Genomic DNA, 14,592 nt, shown 5'->3' with positions numbered 1-14,592 from the left:
TTGGAAGCAGGAGGGGCATGGATGGAGCCGAGTGAGCAATCTTCTCCAGACAGCGTCCCTGCTCCCAGAGGGCCGTTGCTGTGGCCACGTGGGGCCCGTCATGCCCCAGAACTGCTTTCTGAGCCAAGCACTCATGCCAAATCCATTAATAACCCCGCTGCCAAGCCCCATTGCTCATTTCTGACATGAGCCAGGCTAACGTCCCCAGAGTGGCTGGCTTGAGAATTTATACAACTGTCGAACCAGTGGCTCCGGTTTACTCACCACCTTGACTGTGACCCTCTAGTGAGCCAAGCCACAGACTCCAATTACAGGATCAAGTGCATGAACGGCTTCTTTGATTAATCAGAACACATGGCCCTCCTCTTTTCTTTTCTTAATGATAAGACTTAGGTGTATAGAATATAGAACATTAGGAAAACATGGGAAACTAAAAAGAAGAAAAAATACCACCCCAAGACCACTGCTGTTAGCGTTTTACTGTTTCCTTCCAGTGTTATCTACACATTTTTCATAACTGAGATCTTTCCACAGAGAATTTTATGCTTATAATTTTAATGTAACCATTTGTAATAATAAAAAAAAGAAAGCCTCCTCATAAACCTCTTAAGTCTTTATCTACAAAATCTATCCTGATTTCCTTAACCGGTCCCAACTGGTGGAGCTGTGAGATGTGAACCTCCCTCTCCCATCTCATTCTGTGGTAAATGCTTTAGTGCACAAAGCTTTTTCTATATTTTGAATACCAATACCCCACAAATGTGCAGTTATGAGTCAAAAGATGAGGGCACCTTCCAAGTTCTTGACTTTGACAAGCTGTTTCCAGAGAGCATTATGCCGGTCAGCCCCTCCACCAGCAGTGCATGAACCTGCCAGTCTCACCGCACCTTCCCCAGCACCGAGTATTACAGTTTTTAAAGATCCTTGATGATAAAGTAGGTTAAACAAACAAACAAAAAAAGTAGTGCATTGTTGAAAAGTCCTTTGGTCCAAACATGTGATCAGCAGTTGTGTTTCTGTTGGGAACAGCTCATCCATGTCCTCCACCCATATAGGAAGTGGAACCTAAATGTTATTCTTATCCATGTGCATGAGCACTAGAGATAGTGAGGGTATTTTTATCTGTGCGTCTCTTTCCTTTTTAGGCTGCACGAGCCCGAGAAGAACACCAGAGAAACAACTCAGGTACAGTCCTTGGTGAGATGCCCTTCCTGGGAGATCGGTGGTGTGATTTCCTTGCATCAACAGGAATTGCAGATTCTGTTCTAAATTAAGACTTCTTCACCAGGGTGGGTGGGTACCGGGGGTGGAGGATCCTTACATTCATTCCTGAGTCCTCCCCTCCCCTCCTCCCTCCCCCTCCCCCCATCCTTCCACCCACCCCACACACACCACCACCACCACACACACCCCCCACCCTCCGCCCCGGCTCCAGCCTGGAGAGTCTGTCCCAGCCGCTCTCAGTGCCAATCACCGCACAACTTGGAAGGGCACCATCCACCACGTGTTCTGTGTAAATGGTGCTTCTGGAGTTGGGCTTAGTGTTCATCATGCCATCCGGCCTCCATGCCTATGCCCAGCCAGTCCCTCTAGCAGGAGCACCCTTGCGGCCCTGTGTCTCTCAGGTGGGGGAACACACAGCACTGCACTGCCTTTGCTGATGGGAAGACCCCATGTCATTGATCACCTCATGCAACGGCACATGCCCCTGGAGCTGGCAATTCCACCCCAGCATTATTGAAGAGGCTTTGCAGTCACCATGGTTGGTGGCCTGTTTCTGAGAACCCTGGCCCTGTCTGCACTGGCTGATGCTATCAGACCTTGGGAGGCAGAGGGCTCCTCGGCATCTTATAAGGAGACAGGCCCAGCCCTGAACCTAGAATGAGAAAAGCCAGCTGTCCTTGACATTTCCCTGGCAGTTGTCATCGCTGTAGCTGTAATTTGTTGAAGAGAGCCAGGCTGGCAAAATGCACAGTGTTTGTAGGCCAAAACTCTCCCGACTCAGTGCCAACTTCCCCTCCCCCACCTGCGACCATAGGCACAAGCTCAGGCAATGATTAGAAATACAAGACAATCTCCAATCATGGGGCGGGAAGGCTTTTTCCCCAGTCATTTTACTTTCCGGAACTTTAAAAGTCAAAGTTCTTTCTGGAATTTTCCAGGGAAAGAATGATGGTGAAAAGAGCTGGTCCCTGAATCCTGTACAGAATTTACAGTCAGTCAGGACTTACTGAGCACCTACCATGTGCCAGGCCCTGGGCAATGAGCAGGGCTCTTGTGAGCTCACAGCCCTGTAACTAGGACTCCCAGCCCAGGGCCAGCCCTTACTGCTGGCATGGGTTTCCCAGAGAGAAGTGAACAAGCATGCAGGGTTGAGGACAGGGGCCGTGTGTTCGGACCACAGCTTTAGAGGCCAGCAGACCTTGACTCTTTTCTAGCTGTGTGACTTTGACCCAATTATTTCACCTCCCTTGCTATAAGGTTCTTCACCGTAAAGTAGGATAAATATGTCTTACCAAGCAGGGTTGTGATAGTACCTAAATCAGGTGATCCACGTGAGAGCAGGGTACCCATCAGCCGTCAGGGTCTGAGGTTATTGTTGTGCGTCAGGTGGGATCATGGGTGTTGGTCACTCCCCTCCACTTCCACAGTTAAGTTGCTAGGCACAAAGAAGCCAAGTGTGTCTTTCGTGTCTTTCAAGATGGCAGTTGTGAGTAATAAGACAGGCACATAGGAGCAGCTCAGGTTTGCCAGGTGGTGGATGATTGCTGACATGTGCTGAACATCCATGCACCTGGCACGAGCCAGGCTCTGTCCTGAGAGCTTCACCTGGACCACCTCATCGGATCCTCCCAGTGACCATGGCAACAGATACTATTATTAGACCTCCTTTAAAAATGGGGAAACCAAGGCCCAGAGAGGGTAAGTGAACTGCCCAGTCCCTTAGCCAGAGAGAACAGAACCAGGATTCACACTCCAACTTCTGCCTACAAAACCTTTGCCTGCTGTTAACTGCTGGCCTCATTCTCACACACTCCCATTCTCTCTCCCCCAGTCCTCAGCTTCACCTAGAGTGGGGCTGGAAGAGTTGCCATCCATTTATTGATCTACCACTCATTCATTCATTCAACATTGATTGGTTTTTTCTGTGCCAGTCTTGATTTTTGCATCATAACAAATGCCTACTAAATACTTGTTGAATAAATGAGTAAATAAATGAATGTTCCCACCCACTGGGGATCAGCAGCTACTCACACCCCTGTACAGGCACAGACAGTCCTAGCTAAGGGGTGGGTGCTGTGATGGAGAAGCACAGAGGGAGGTACAGAGTCATGGTCCTGGACCCAGCTGAGAGGAAGGTCTCAGGATGAAATTGACAGGGTGCGTTGGGTTTCATTATAAGGAGAAAGGGGGCTGGATACTCTCAGCAGAGGCAAGAGCATCAGGAAAGGCAGGCAAGAACTGCAGGAGGGGTGACATTGAGGCAGGGCTTTGAAGTGACCACACTGACATTTAGGAAGAGCCTTGAGGCTATATGAGGAGGCTGACTAAAAGAGCAAGGCTGGAGACAGGTGACCTTGGCTGGAGAAAAGGGGACATGAATTAGGGCTGAGCCAGTGGAGGCCAAGAGGAGACAGAGCATCCGGACTTGGTCCCAGTGGTGACTGGCAGGGGCTCCAGAATGACCTTCTCTACATCTCATTTAGATCCAAGACAACAATGACATCACGTATGCAGACCTGAACCTGCCCAAGGGGAAGAAGTCAACCCCCAAGGCCAATGAACCGAACAACCACACGGAGTATGCCAGCATTCAGGCCCGCCCGCCACCCGTATCTGAGGACACCCTTACCTACGCTGACCTGGACATGGTCCACCTCAACCGGACCCCCAAGCAACCGGCCCCCAAGCCTGAGCCATCCTACTCGGAGTATGCCAGTGTTCAGGTCCAGAGGAAGTGAACAGGGCCGTGGTCATCTCTAGAATCTGTTCCCATGAGCCTTCCTGTCCCACACGGAGCAGCCGTAGTGAGGACAACCAGCCCAGTTCCTGGGGGGCTAGGGTGGCAGAGGCCCTGGGACCCAGGAATGAGGGTAGCTCTTGTTCCTCAACCCAGTTGGCTCACCAGCATTTCCAGGGTAGCCATGACCCCTCCAAGTGGCCACACATGGAGGCTGGTGTTGCCAGACCAGGCGGGGAGCCGGCCTGGGAACTGGCCAGAGCCACAGTGGGTGGGAGAACTCTCACGCCTCTGTCCATCAACTGTGGGTCTTGGTCATGGTCTTGGAGGCCCCTGATTGCCTCCTTGACGCTCCGCAGCTTGATCTTCCAGAGTGAGGAGGGAGAAAACATACCTCCTCTTCCCCCCAGCACCACCAGTTGTGGCTTTGGGGAAAGCTATCCCCTTTAGATTGAACTGCCTGTCCATGGGGAAGCTGGACCTGCCTCCTGAGACCTGGTGTAGTGGCTGCCAGCAGTCCTGGCCTCCCCCGACCTGGAGTAATCGGCCACAAGCCCTGGGAAGGAGAGAACCCTCTGAGGAACTCCTCCAGCACCAAGGACTGAGGGACAGAAACACCCTTCCTCCTCGCAGCCCTCGAGACCTAGAGGACCCGTCATCCTGACTGTGATGCTCCATGTGGCCCCAACTCTCCTTTCCAGACCTGAGCTCGCTTCCTCCAGCAAGCACTAACTCACAACATCTCGCTGTGGACGCCTGTAAATTATTGAGAAACGTGAAATGTGCAATCTTGAAACTGAGGTGTTAGAAAATTTGATCTGTGGTGTTTTGTTCTGGTTTTTTTTTTTTTTTTTTCTTAAAACAACAGCAGCGTTATCTTGGCTCTTTGTCATGTGTTGATGTGCGTGGTTGGTCTTGCACAGTCTGAGGCTGAACGGTCGGTTGTCCTGGAGAGAATCACTCATGACAGAAACTGAGTTCCTCCTGGTCCCAGAGCCCTGAGGGTGGGGCAGACAGTTCCAGGTTGGCTGCTCCATGGAGACACTTAGCCTTCCCTCCACGTGGCTGGTTCTTCTGCTTCCCGAGCCCCCAGTGTGGTAAGTCTGAACCTGCCCCTACTTCTCCAGGCTGCCTCCTTCTCCACGAGGTCTGGTCGAGACCTCATGCTTCAGTCTGCTCACCTGTAAAGAGGAGGGAGGAAAGACGCCGTCCCTCCCCTCCATCTCTCACAAGCACTTTAGGGCCATGCAGGGTAGGAAGCTGTGCCTGGCTGTCCCCCCTACCCCCGCCCCCTGCCATTCCAGCTCTCTGAAGACAGAATCTTCCATTTCTGTTCCCAAACCCTATTAGGATCAAACTGGAATAAATCAAAGACAGCCAGGAGGCCTGGACATCTGTGAAGCCAGGAATGACCCACCGTCTGTCCCTCTGTCTCAAGAGGTTGGGCAGAGGCTCTGACCCCATTACCCTCAGAACCCTGGCCCTTCCAATTCAATGTGGCAGCCCAGCTGGGCCCAGGGCAAGCAGGTGTCACAAGCCCTGTTTATTCAGTTTTCACATGTAACTGATCCACTCTCAGAGCTGAGATGCTAATCTTCACTGCCCCCTGGGTCCAGCCATTGGATGCCCAAGGGAGTCCTGGCACAGGCTGTCAGAGCCAGAAGCTGAGCCATCCTGCCTATCAGCAGGTCCTCCAGGTGGAACCCTGGGAGGCCAGCACAGACCTGCCTCTCTGGGGAAGGGTGATTTGTATTACATGATGGCATCCAGGAACTGGCTGAGCCGACAGGCCATGTGAGCAGCTTTGGCCCCATGAGCCGGAGTTTCTCTGTGGCATCTGGGAGCTCAGTGTCCCAGCCACCTGGCTCGAGCTACTTCCAAATTCCACAAGGTTGGCTTGTAAACCCTGGTCTCCCTCTCTTTTACCCAGAGAGAGCACACGTGTGTGAGCACACACAAGCACACACATAGAATTTTAAAAGAATGTTTTCTTGGTGCCACTTTAATTTTATTTTGAATTTTGGAAGAGGAGTAAGGAATGAGGCCAAGGAAGTCGTGTAGTTTAGACTTAGCCTGGCAGCCTGGAGATTCCCATACCTTGTGTATGGAACCCCAGGAAAAGGAAACCGTCCAAACAACAGGACGGAAGGAGCATGGTTTCGGGAGTTTATTTTCAGACTGTGGGGAAGGAAACAGGCCCCATTTTGTATATAGTTGCAACTTAAACTTTTTGGCTTGCAAAATATTTTTGTAATAAAGATTTCTGGGTAACAACAGCCCCTTTGGATGTTGAGTATCCTTGTCTCTGTGAGTTTGTCCTGTCGCCATGAGCTTGGGAGAAGATTGCCTGGGCCCCAGGGCTTGGAAGCAGCCTCAGCATTTGGGCCTGTCTCTGGGGATTTCCAGGGAGCTCAGCGGTAAAGAATCTGCCTGCCAATGCATTAGACACAGGTTCGATCCCTGGGTCAGGAAGATCCCCCTGGAGAAGGAAATGGCAACCCACTCCAGTATTCTTGCCTGGAGAATTCCATGGACAGAGGAGCCTGGCAGGCTACAACCCATGGGGTTGTAAAGAGTCAGATATGACAGAGCAAGCACACATGCACACTTGGATTTTATAGACACAAAGACTTCGTTTCCCCTGGTTCATAGGGAGTCAATATGAGAAAGCCCAAAACACCTGCTTGAGCAAAATTCCAACAGAAAACCAAGTTTGAATCCCAGATCTGCCTCTTTGTAGCTTTGAGAACAAACCACTCACCTCGCTGAGACCCAGGGCAGTTGTCAACACAGTGGGGATGTAATACCCTTCCAGGGTTAGTGTGGGCATTAAAGGGTTGGCACATGGCAGGCCTTCGCTGAGCATTGGCTCTTTCCTTTCTGCCCTAAACACTGCACAGAGGGGACTGGTTGCCCCTCACTACCTGTAGGATTTTGGACAAATGGGTCACCATCTTGGGGCCCCACTTTCCTCCTCTACCAAATGAGGAGCTAGTGCTTGTCCTAGACTATCCCTGCCGGATAATTCATATCTAGTGCTAGTAGGTGCTCAATAAATGTTGATGTACCCTCCATAAGAATATTAACAATATGAATGACAATTATATAATGATGTCAACATAACATTTATAGTCAGTGCTTACTGTGTGTTGGCACTGTACGTTGATTAACCCTTTCATACCTCACAAGTCCAGGTAAATAATAGTGCTGACCTCATTTTATAGACAAGGCACAGAGAGGTGATGTAACTGATGGTAGGGTCACACAGCTAATAACTGACGCTGCTGAGACTCAAACTCCCGCTGCCAGCTTCAGAGACCAACTTCTAGCCACTGAGTTAATAGCATCACATTACATATTAGCACTGACTATGCAAAAGTATTAGCAATTATAAAAGCCAATACCTGCTATGGTAAGTAATATGCCAGTGCTTTGTGATTATTAACTCATTTAATCCCCCAACCACCATGTGAGGTAGGAACTCTTTTTATCCCTATGTTACAGATGAGTAAACCAAGGCACAGAGAAGTGAAGTCCTTTCCCTAATGCCCCACAGCAGAGCACTAGGAGTCTGGCCCTTCCCCATCATGTTTAATTCTCCTAATTGTCCAATAGCAGTGGCAGCTGTGTGCCCATTTTGCAGAGAGAGAAAGTTGAGGCTCAGAAGTACCCATGACCTGGCCAGTCTCACACAATGAATCTTTAGTGGAGTTCAGACTTGTACTTGGATCCACAAGCCCACGGAGGATCAGTCCTGAGATCTTGGCCTGGTCCATGTGGTCACACAGGAGGCAACGAACTTCCTGCGGGACTCGGAGAGGTTGCTTGCCTCACAGGCCAGGACCTTGGCAGGTGACAGAATTTAGATCCCCTTCCTCAGCCCCAACCTGTGAAATTATGTGTGCCCATCGTGGGATGAGGTGTTCCAGGCAGGAATCCAGGCCCAATGGGTGGGGAAATGCCTTTGTTCTCTGGGAAGGTGGGGGCGGAGGACTGCAGGTCCAGGCAAGAGAGGTGGGGATAGAATTCATGCAGCACCTGGGCCTTGCTTCTCCACAGCCCAGATCTCTGGGGCTTAGGTTGGTGGGCAACCTCTAGCTGATAAGAGCCAAGTGACCCTCTTCCTCCTGCCAGCATTCGGCATTTATCAGGCATCTCCTCTGTGTTCCTTGAGCAAAGCAGAGCGATAACCCCCCCACCCTGCCCCACCCATGAGGACCCATTGGCCTTGACTTCTGTAGCCCCTACCCACTTTACATTATAATCAGGAAAATCTCTGCTCCTTCTCAATCCTTGACCTGGTGACTCAACTGGTAAAGAATCCACCTGCAATGCAGGCGACCTGGGTTCAATCCCTGGGTTGGGAAGATCCCCTGGAGAAGGACTGGTTACCCACTCCAGTATTCTGGTCTGGAGAATTCCATGGACTGTATAGTCCCTGGGGTTGCAAAGAGTTGGACACGATCACTTCACTCTCAAGATTCTAATGCTCAACAGTAAAAAACCCTGCATCTTCCAGCATGTTCCCACCAGCCAAGATTCGATCTAGATTTCTTTATTTAGTTTTAACATAAGCCCTTACTGCATATTACAAAGTCTCCTAAACTCTGTCCAAATATTAACTTATTTAATATCAGTTCATCTGTCCTCTTAACAAAGCTTTAAGGTACGTCCTATGATTTATCCCCCATTTAACAGAAAGCTTAGGAGTTTTGTTCAAGGGCCAACATCTGCCTGGGCAGTGGTGCTGCTGTGGGTATGGGTGGGCACCAGACAGACATGTTGGGGGCTGGAGGTTGCTGGTGAGACAGCGGGGACCACAGACAATGATGGGGTACACTGGGCTCTACTGGGAGCCAGGAAACACCATGTGGTCTCACCCCCAAAGTGCCAGGGTGATCTCGCTCTCCTGCCTGGTCAACAGCCAGCCCAGGCAATTTTGGGCCTCCCCAGGGTTCAGCCTGTCACCACTGGGGTCCCCACTGTGGCCCTCTTAACCATTACACTGTGTTTGATTACGGACTGGATTTGTTTTCTGAATACAGGATTATGAAACTTAAAGTGTTTTCCAAAAAGATATGGGCCCCAGATGTTCAGAAACAGGCAAAAGCTTGGTGACAGAGGTCAGTGGGGGCTACCCTTGGAGGAAGCAGCAGAGGGGAGGGGGCTGAGGGCCCTCTGGGGTGAGGAAGCTGCTTCCCCACCCAAGTGGTGGTTACATGGGGACTTGCAAATGTGAAAAGCCATCAAGTACACACTCAAGGTCTGCATTTCTCTACATACAAGTTACACCTCAGAGTCTTAAAGAGACTAGTGCCCTAGGGATTCAACCCCACCCCCAAATTGATGCCTGCCCCAACCTGACACTTTCTTGAGATGGTATCAGTTCTTTATCTTTGGTCCAGGAGTCCAGCCCTGGGCCTTGCCCAGGTGAGGGCTTAGAGAGCATTGCTAGATTCCTTTGAAAAATAACATCCAGGTGACGAAAAGAGCAGGGCTTCCCAGGTGGCTCAGTGGTAAAGAATCCACCTACCAATGCAGGAGACACAGGAAACACAGGTTCGATCCCTGGGTTGGAAGATCCTCTGGAGAAGGAAATAGTAACCCACTCCAGTACTCTTGGCTGGGAAATCCCATGATGAGAGGAGCCTGGCAGGCTCCAGGCCATGGAGTCACAGAGTCGGACACCACTGATCATCTGAGCAGACACAACCAAAATAGCAGACGAAACAGTGATAAACCATTTATCATCTCTTGGTCTAGTGAGACTCCCTTAATTACCCCCCTATCACCCTGTGCCCACACCCCTCCTCTTTCCACCCAGGGATGTCGAGACAGCTGCTCACAGCCCTCACCCTGTGACCCTGGACAAAGGGCTTCACCTCTGAGCCTCCATTTGGTCACCTGTGAAATGGGGCTGGGGTGGTAGTCTTCACTTCAGGGGGTTCTGTGATGTGCTGCACTCAGTCGATTCAGTCATGTCCGATTCTTTGTGACCCTATGGACTGTAGCCCTCCAGACTCCTCTGTCCATGGGATTCTCCAGGCTAGAGTACTGGAGTGGGTTGCCATGCCCTCCTCCAGGGGATCTTCCTGCCCCAGGAATTGAACCCGTATCTCTGGTGTCTCCTGTGTTGCAGGCAGGTTCTTTACCCACTGAGCCACCTGGAAAGCCTAGGGGGCTCTTGTGAAGGTTAAATAGAGAATAGATCAGCCCTTTGCAACCGTGTGGCACAGACAGCAGTCCACACACACACACACATTCACGCTCTCACACCCACACTCACATATTTGCATATACCTTCACACACATTCATACCCACACACATTCACACCTCTACACTCACACACCACATACACAGATTCATACACACAATCACACACACGAACACACACACATTCACTCTCTCACACCCACACTCACATATTTGCATGTACCTTCACACACATTCATACCCACATACATTCACACCTCTACACTCACACACCACATACACAGATTTATACACACATTCACACACACACCCACACCCACACACACACACACACACACACACACACCAAGATCAGATTCTCAGAGGAACTCAGTGATGTTGGCTCTCCTCTCCTGGCTGAAATGATTTTATCAAGTCCCTCCCTCCGTCAGCCTAGGATGTCCCACTCTTACCAACTTTGGGGAATCCAACATGCCAGCCTGGTTTCTGGCGTCTCTTCCTTATACCCCACCGGGTCTATTTAAGGACACTTCCTGCTCCTCCCCAGCCCAGACTTGACTCTCCAGCCAGGCTGATGTCCCCATCCCACCAAACACCAGGTGGAACTGCCTTTGGCTGCCCTGACCCCGCAGAGTTACCCTTCCTTCCTCCAGTGACTAAGTGTCCCCCCAACCATGAGCTCCCCACATCATATCTTCATTTCCTATCTTTGGAATCCAGCCCTGGGAGAAGGGGCACTGAAGCCCACAGGATCACAGGGAACTGACGTCTGTATTTCACTGAACCTTTACTTCTTCTGCAGATGGGTGCTATGATATCCATTTAACAGATAAGAAAATTGAGGCTCAGAGACATGAAGAGATAAGGTCAAGATCACTCATTCAGCTGATAATTATTTCTCAGGCTCCTGCTGTGAAGCTGGCTGGCCCTATGCAAAATTCTGAGGATAAAATGTTGACAGAAGATAGCCACACCCTTGTGAGCTCCTGGGGGTGTGAGGGAGCCAGAGCACCTGTAGTAATCCCTACGTTGCTAAAGCACCACTAGAACAAGGGGATGTCAACTTGTAATTTCAGGAAATGATAAATCATGATGCAAATACAGAATGACAAAGTTAAACTCGGGTGTATTCCCCACAGAATTAACTAATCCTTTAGCGGGCCTTTTAAACAATGGTAATGAAAGGAAACGCCACCTTCTTTGCCTTATTTCTAAGTTTTGGACACTTTTTCCTATAGGAGAAAGTCACAGGCCTCTTAGCCTGCATAGAGCAGAGAGGCTTCCTGGAGGGGAAATTCCTGAGCTGAGCGCTAAAGGATGAGTAAGAATGAGCCAGAGGAAGAGGGTGTGGAGGCGCTGGGTAAGGCTCTGCCTTCCCCGTGTGGGCTGGCCCTGCGTTACTCTCCCCATCTGGCCCTGCTCTGGCAACACCAGTCACCTGACAGTTCCTGGCAGGAACCACAGGGCCTTTGCACATGCAGTTCCCCTGCCAGGAACACTTGCGGGCTCTTTCCTGCTAGTCCTCTAAATCAAAGATGGCTTGGGTTCCTTTGCTGACACCACAGTAAAAATCCTGTCCACAGCTTCTGCTTTGCAGCCCTGGTCACAGTTTGTAGTATACATTGACCTTGTGATGGCTTAACAGCCCTCTTCTCACTGCCCTGGGAGTCGCCTCAGGGCAAAGGGGCGGTCACCTCTGCTTACTAATGTAACTCCTGCACTCAGTCCACAGGGTGCATCCAATTAATATTTATGAGGTCAGTGAGTAGAAGGATGGGGGGATGGAGACCTGGAGAGGAAGGAAAGGAAGAAGGAAGGAAGAAACAGAGGGAGGGAAGAAGGTTAGGGAAAGAAGAGCGTGCACAAAGACCCAGAAGTTGGAGACATCACGGCATCATAAGAGAACTGAAACCTGCACCAACTGGCAGGTTTGGAACTAGGACTCAAACCCCAGTCCGTCTGACTTTCCCTACTGAGTCTCTCTGCCTTTCATCGTGATCCTGGGTTCAGAGTAATCACTTTTTTAAAAAATTGATGCACGCTTCCCAACAGACAAGGAGCCATTGACCCTTCTCTGAGCCTTTGATGCCTCATCTGGGGAAACTGGGACCGCACTTAGAAAACAGAATGAGAGATTGCAAGATCTCTCTCTCCCCCGAAATCGCACTACCCAGGCACAGCTGGCAAATGGCCCGGCTTGGAGAGCCGGCAGGGCTCGGCCACTCAGCAGACGTGTCCTCCTGGCCGCACTTCAAGGACAACAGGGCAAACCCTCGTGGTGGAGGGGCCGTTCCCAGGCGCCCAGGCCTCCTGCCCCCGCAGGCCCGCTCAGGGCAGGGTCAGCTGGTGCGGCAGCCGGCTGCGTGGATCTGGGACACAGACCTGCCTCCAGAGTGAGGCCGGGTGAGAGTTTAATGGTGAGAAGTTGGTGGCCTGGCTGAGGCCATCGGCTCCGTTCTGCCCCAGCTCTCTCGTGCCAGTAAATGGACCCTATGCACATGCAGATGAAGGCATTACCGCTAATGTTATGTGCGCAATGCGAAAGCGCTCAGGCGGCCAGGCCGGGAGCTGCCATTACCGCAAGACCTTTCACTGGAAAATTTTTCTTGGGGCAATTAAATCTTCAGCTGTCTCCTCGCAGGGAGTGCCAGCTTGCATTTTAATTATCCTTAAAAGAGAGAAGTAGGGGAAAGGACACAAGGCAAAGAATTTAAAAAATAACAATCTGCTTTATAAACATGGCCATCATCTCGCAGCTGTGCATCTATTCAGAAGGTCCTCCCCCATCAACCCTTCGGGCCCCAGGCTCCCTGTGACGTTGGAAGGGCCCCTCTCTGGGGACCAGGGGGCGGCGATGGGAGAGCTTGGTTGGGCCCAGGATGCAGGGTCCTCCATCTGGGAATCGGTGATGCGGCTATACCACTCGGTCTCGTTTCTCCTTCACCACATTCTATGAGGTGGAAATTATTAACCTCATTTCCCAGAAGAGGAAACCAAGACTGAGAAAATCACTGGCAATAGCATGAGTTATAACAGTAAAGAGGAACAAATTACTGATACATGCAACATGGACAAAAACATGATGAGAAAAAGGAACCAGGGGCTACTGCACATGGTATAAGAGTCCATTTATATAAAGTTCCAGAACCATCAAACTGAGCTATGGAGACAGAGAGCAGACCAGTGGGCCGGGGGAGAGGAGGGGGTTTACTGAAGGGCAGAGGGAACATTTGTGGAGGTGGGACTGTCCTTTGATCGAGGTGGTACTTCCATGGGTGTATATATCTATCAGAACTCATCTAACCATATTCTTAAGATCAGTGCATTTTATTGTTTGTAAGTTACCCTTTAATAAAGTTGATTTAATAATAATAAAAGAATACGAGTTAATATTTATCTAGACTTTACTCTATGCCTGGCCTTATTGTAAGCACTTGCCATGTGCTGAGCCATTTATCCTTCATGCCAATCTGTGATGAAGGCACTGCAAGGGCCCCATTTTCCAGAGGAGGAAACTGAGGCACGGAGAAGTTCAGAAACTTTCCTAAGTTGACATGGCTAGTAAGAAGCAGAGCCTGGGTTCAAACCCAGGCAACCTGACTCCAGAGACTTTCAGCCTTGAAAGCAAAGTTCAAAGTTACCCAACTAGTCCCAGAAGCAGGATTAAATTCCAAGGCCTTCTAACATGATGAAACTGGCAGAAGGGGCAATCCATTCATTTGAGGAGTACTTACTCAGCATTTACTGTGGACACACAGAAAGCAACCGACAAGGTCCCAGACCTTTGGGGGAAGGGGAGGAGACAACGGGGTATCAGCAAATATCCCAAAAATAGATGTGACTTTGAGGCTTAGGGGGGAGGTGCAGGAACCCAAACGCGCAATCCACGCTGGAAGCCACCCAGAACACTCCCTCACCCACTTGTGTGGAGGCTGTGCTGCCCGGCAGGCACCAAAGGCCTGGGCCGCTTGCTCCTGATTTGACTTCTTTTCCAAGCTGAGTGTTCTGCTGAAGCAGGACAAGTTTTAGAGTCTCATCTTTCAAGAAAGGTGCAGCAAAGGCCCTTTGAAATCGCCTGCCCTGCCTGCTCTTAGCACCTTGTGCCCAGAGCTCAGCTATGTCAAGAATGATCGCTGTGCATGGTCCCCTGGCTGGGCCGTCCAAGGAGTCACATTCCAGCACAGCGGCAACAGATGGAAGCCCTGGGACCCCACAGGACAATGACCTTGAACCAAACACCCAAGCCCTGGGGAGATCCTCTGTGGCATTGGCTCCAAAAAATGGAACAAGGCTTTCAGGCTGCCAAGGTCAAGTCTGCTTCCCCAAACGTTCACAGCCTTTGCGGGTGGCTACCACATGTTGAGGGGCTTCCCTGGTGGCTCAGAGGTTAAAGCGCCTGCCTGCAATGCGGGAGACC

The 14,592-nt window shown here is 50.6% G+C and overlaps 1 protein-coding gene across 8 annotated transcripts in view; it reads left to right on the top strand.

Annotated features, from left to right (window-relative positions):
- Positions 1 to 6,237, top strand: part of SIRPA (signal regulatory protein alpha) — a 41,937-nt gene extending 35,700 nt beyond the window's left edge. For 6 of the 8 annotated variants that reach the window (XM_043479710.1, XM_043479713.1, XM_043479707.1 and 3 more), the window contains 2 exons: positions 1,146 to 1,197; positions 3,708 to 6,237. In XM_043479710.1, the coding sequence (XP_043335645.1) occupies positions 1,146 to 1,197; positions 3,708 to 3,962 (307 nt within the window). In that variant the 3' untranslated portion in view covers positions 3,963 to 6,237. The remainder of the gene's footprint in view (positions 1 to 1,145; positions 1,198 to 3,707) is intronic. The other 2 variants (XM_043479714.1, XM_043479712.1) reach the window with 1 other exon arrangement.
- The last annotated feature ends 8,355 nt before the right edge of the window (positions 6,238 to 14,592 follow it).

Source organism: Cervus canadensis, chromosome 10 (genome assembly GCF_019320065.1).
Source record: "Cervus canadensis isolate Bull #8, Minnesota chromosome 10, ASM1932006v1, whole genome shotgun sequence".
Lineage (NCBI taxonomy): Eukaryota > Metazoa > Chordata > Mammalia > Artiodactyla > Cervidae > Cervus > Cervus canadensis.
Note: the sequence above shows the minus strand (reverse complement) of the source record. Positions and strands in the feature narration are given on the sequence as shown.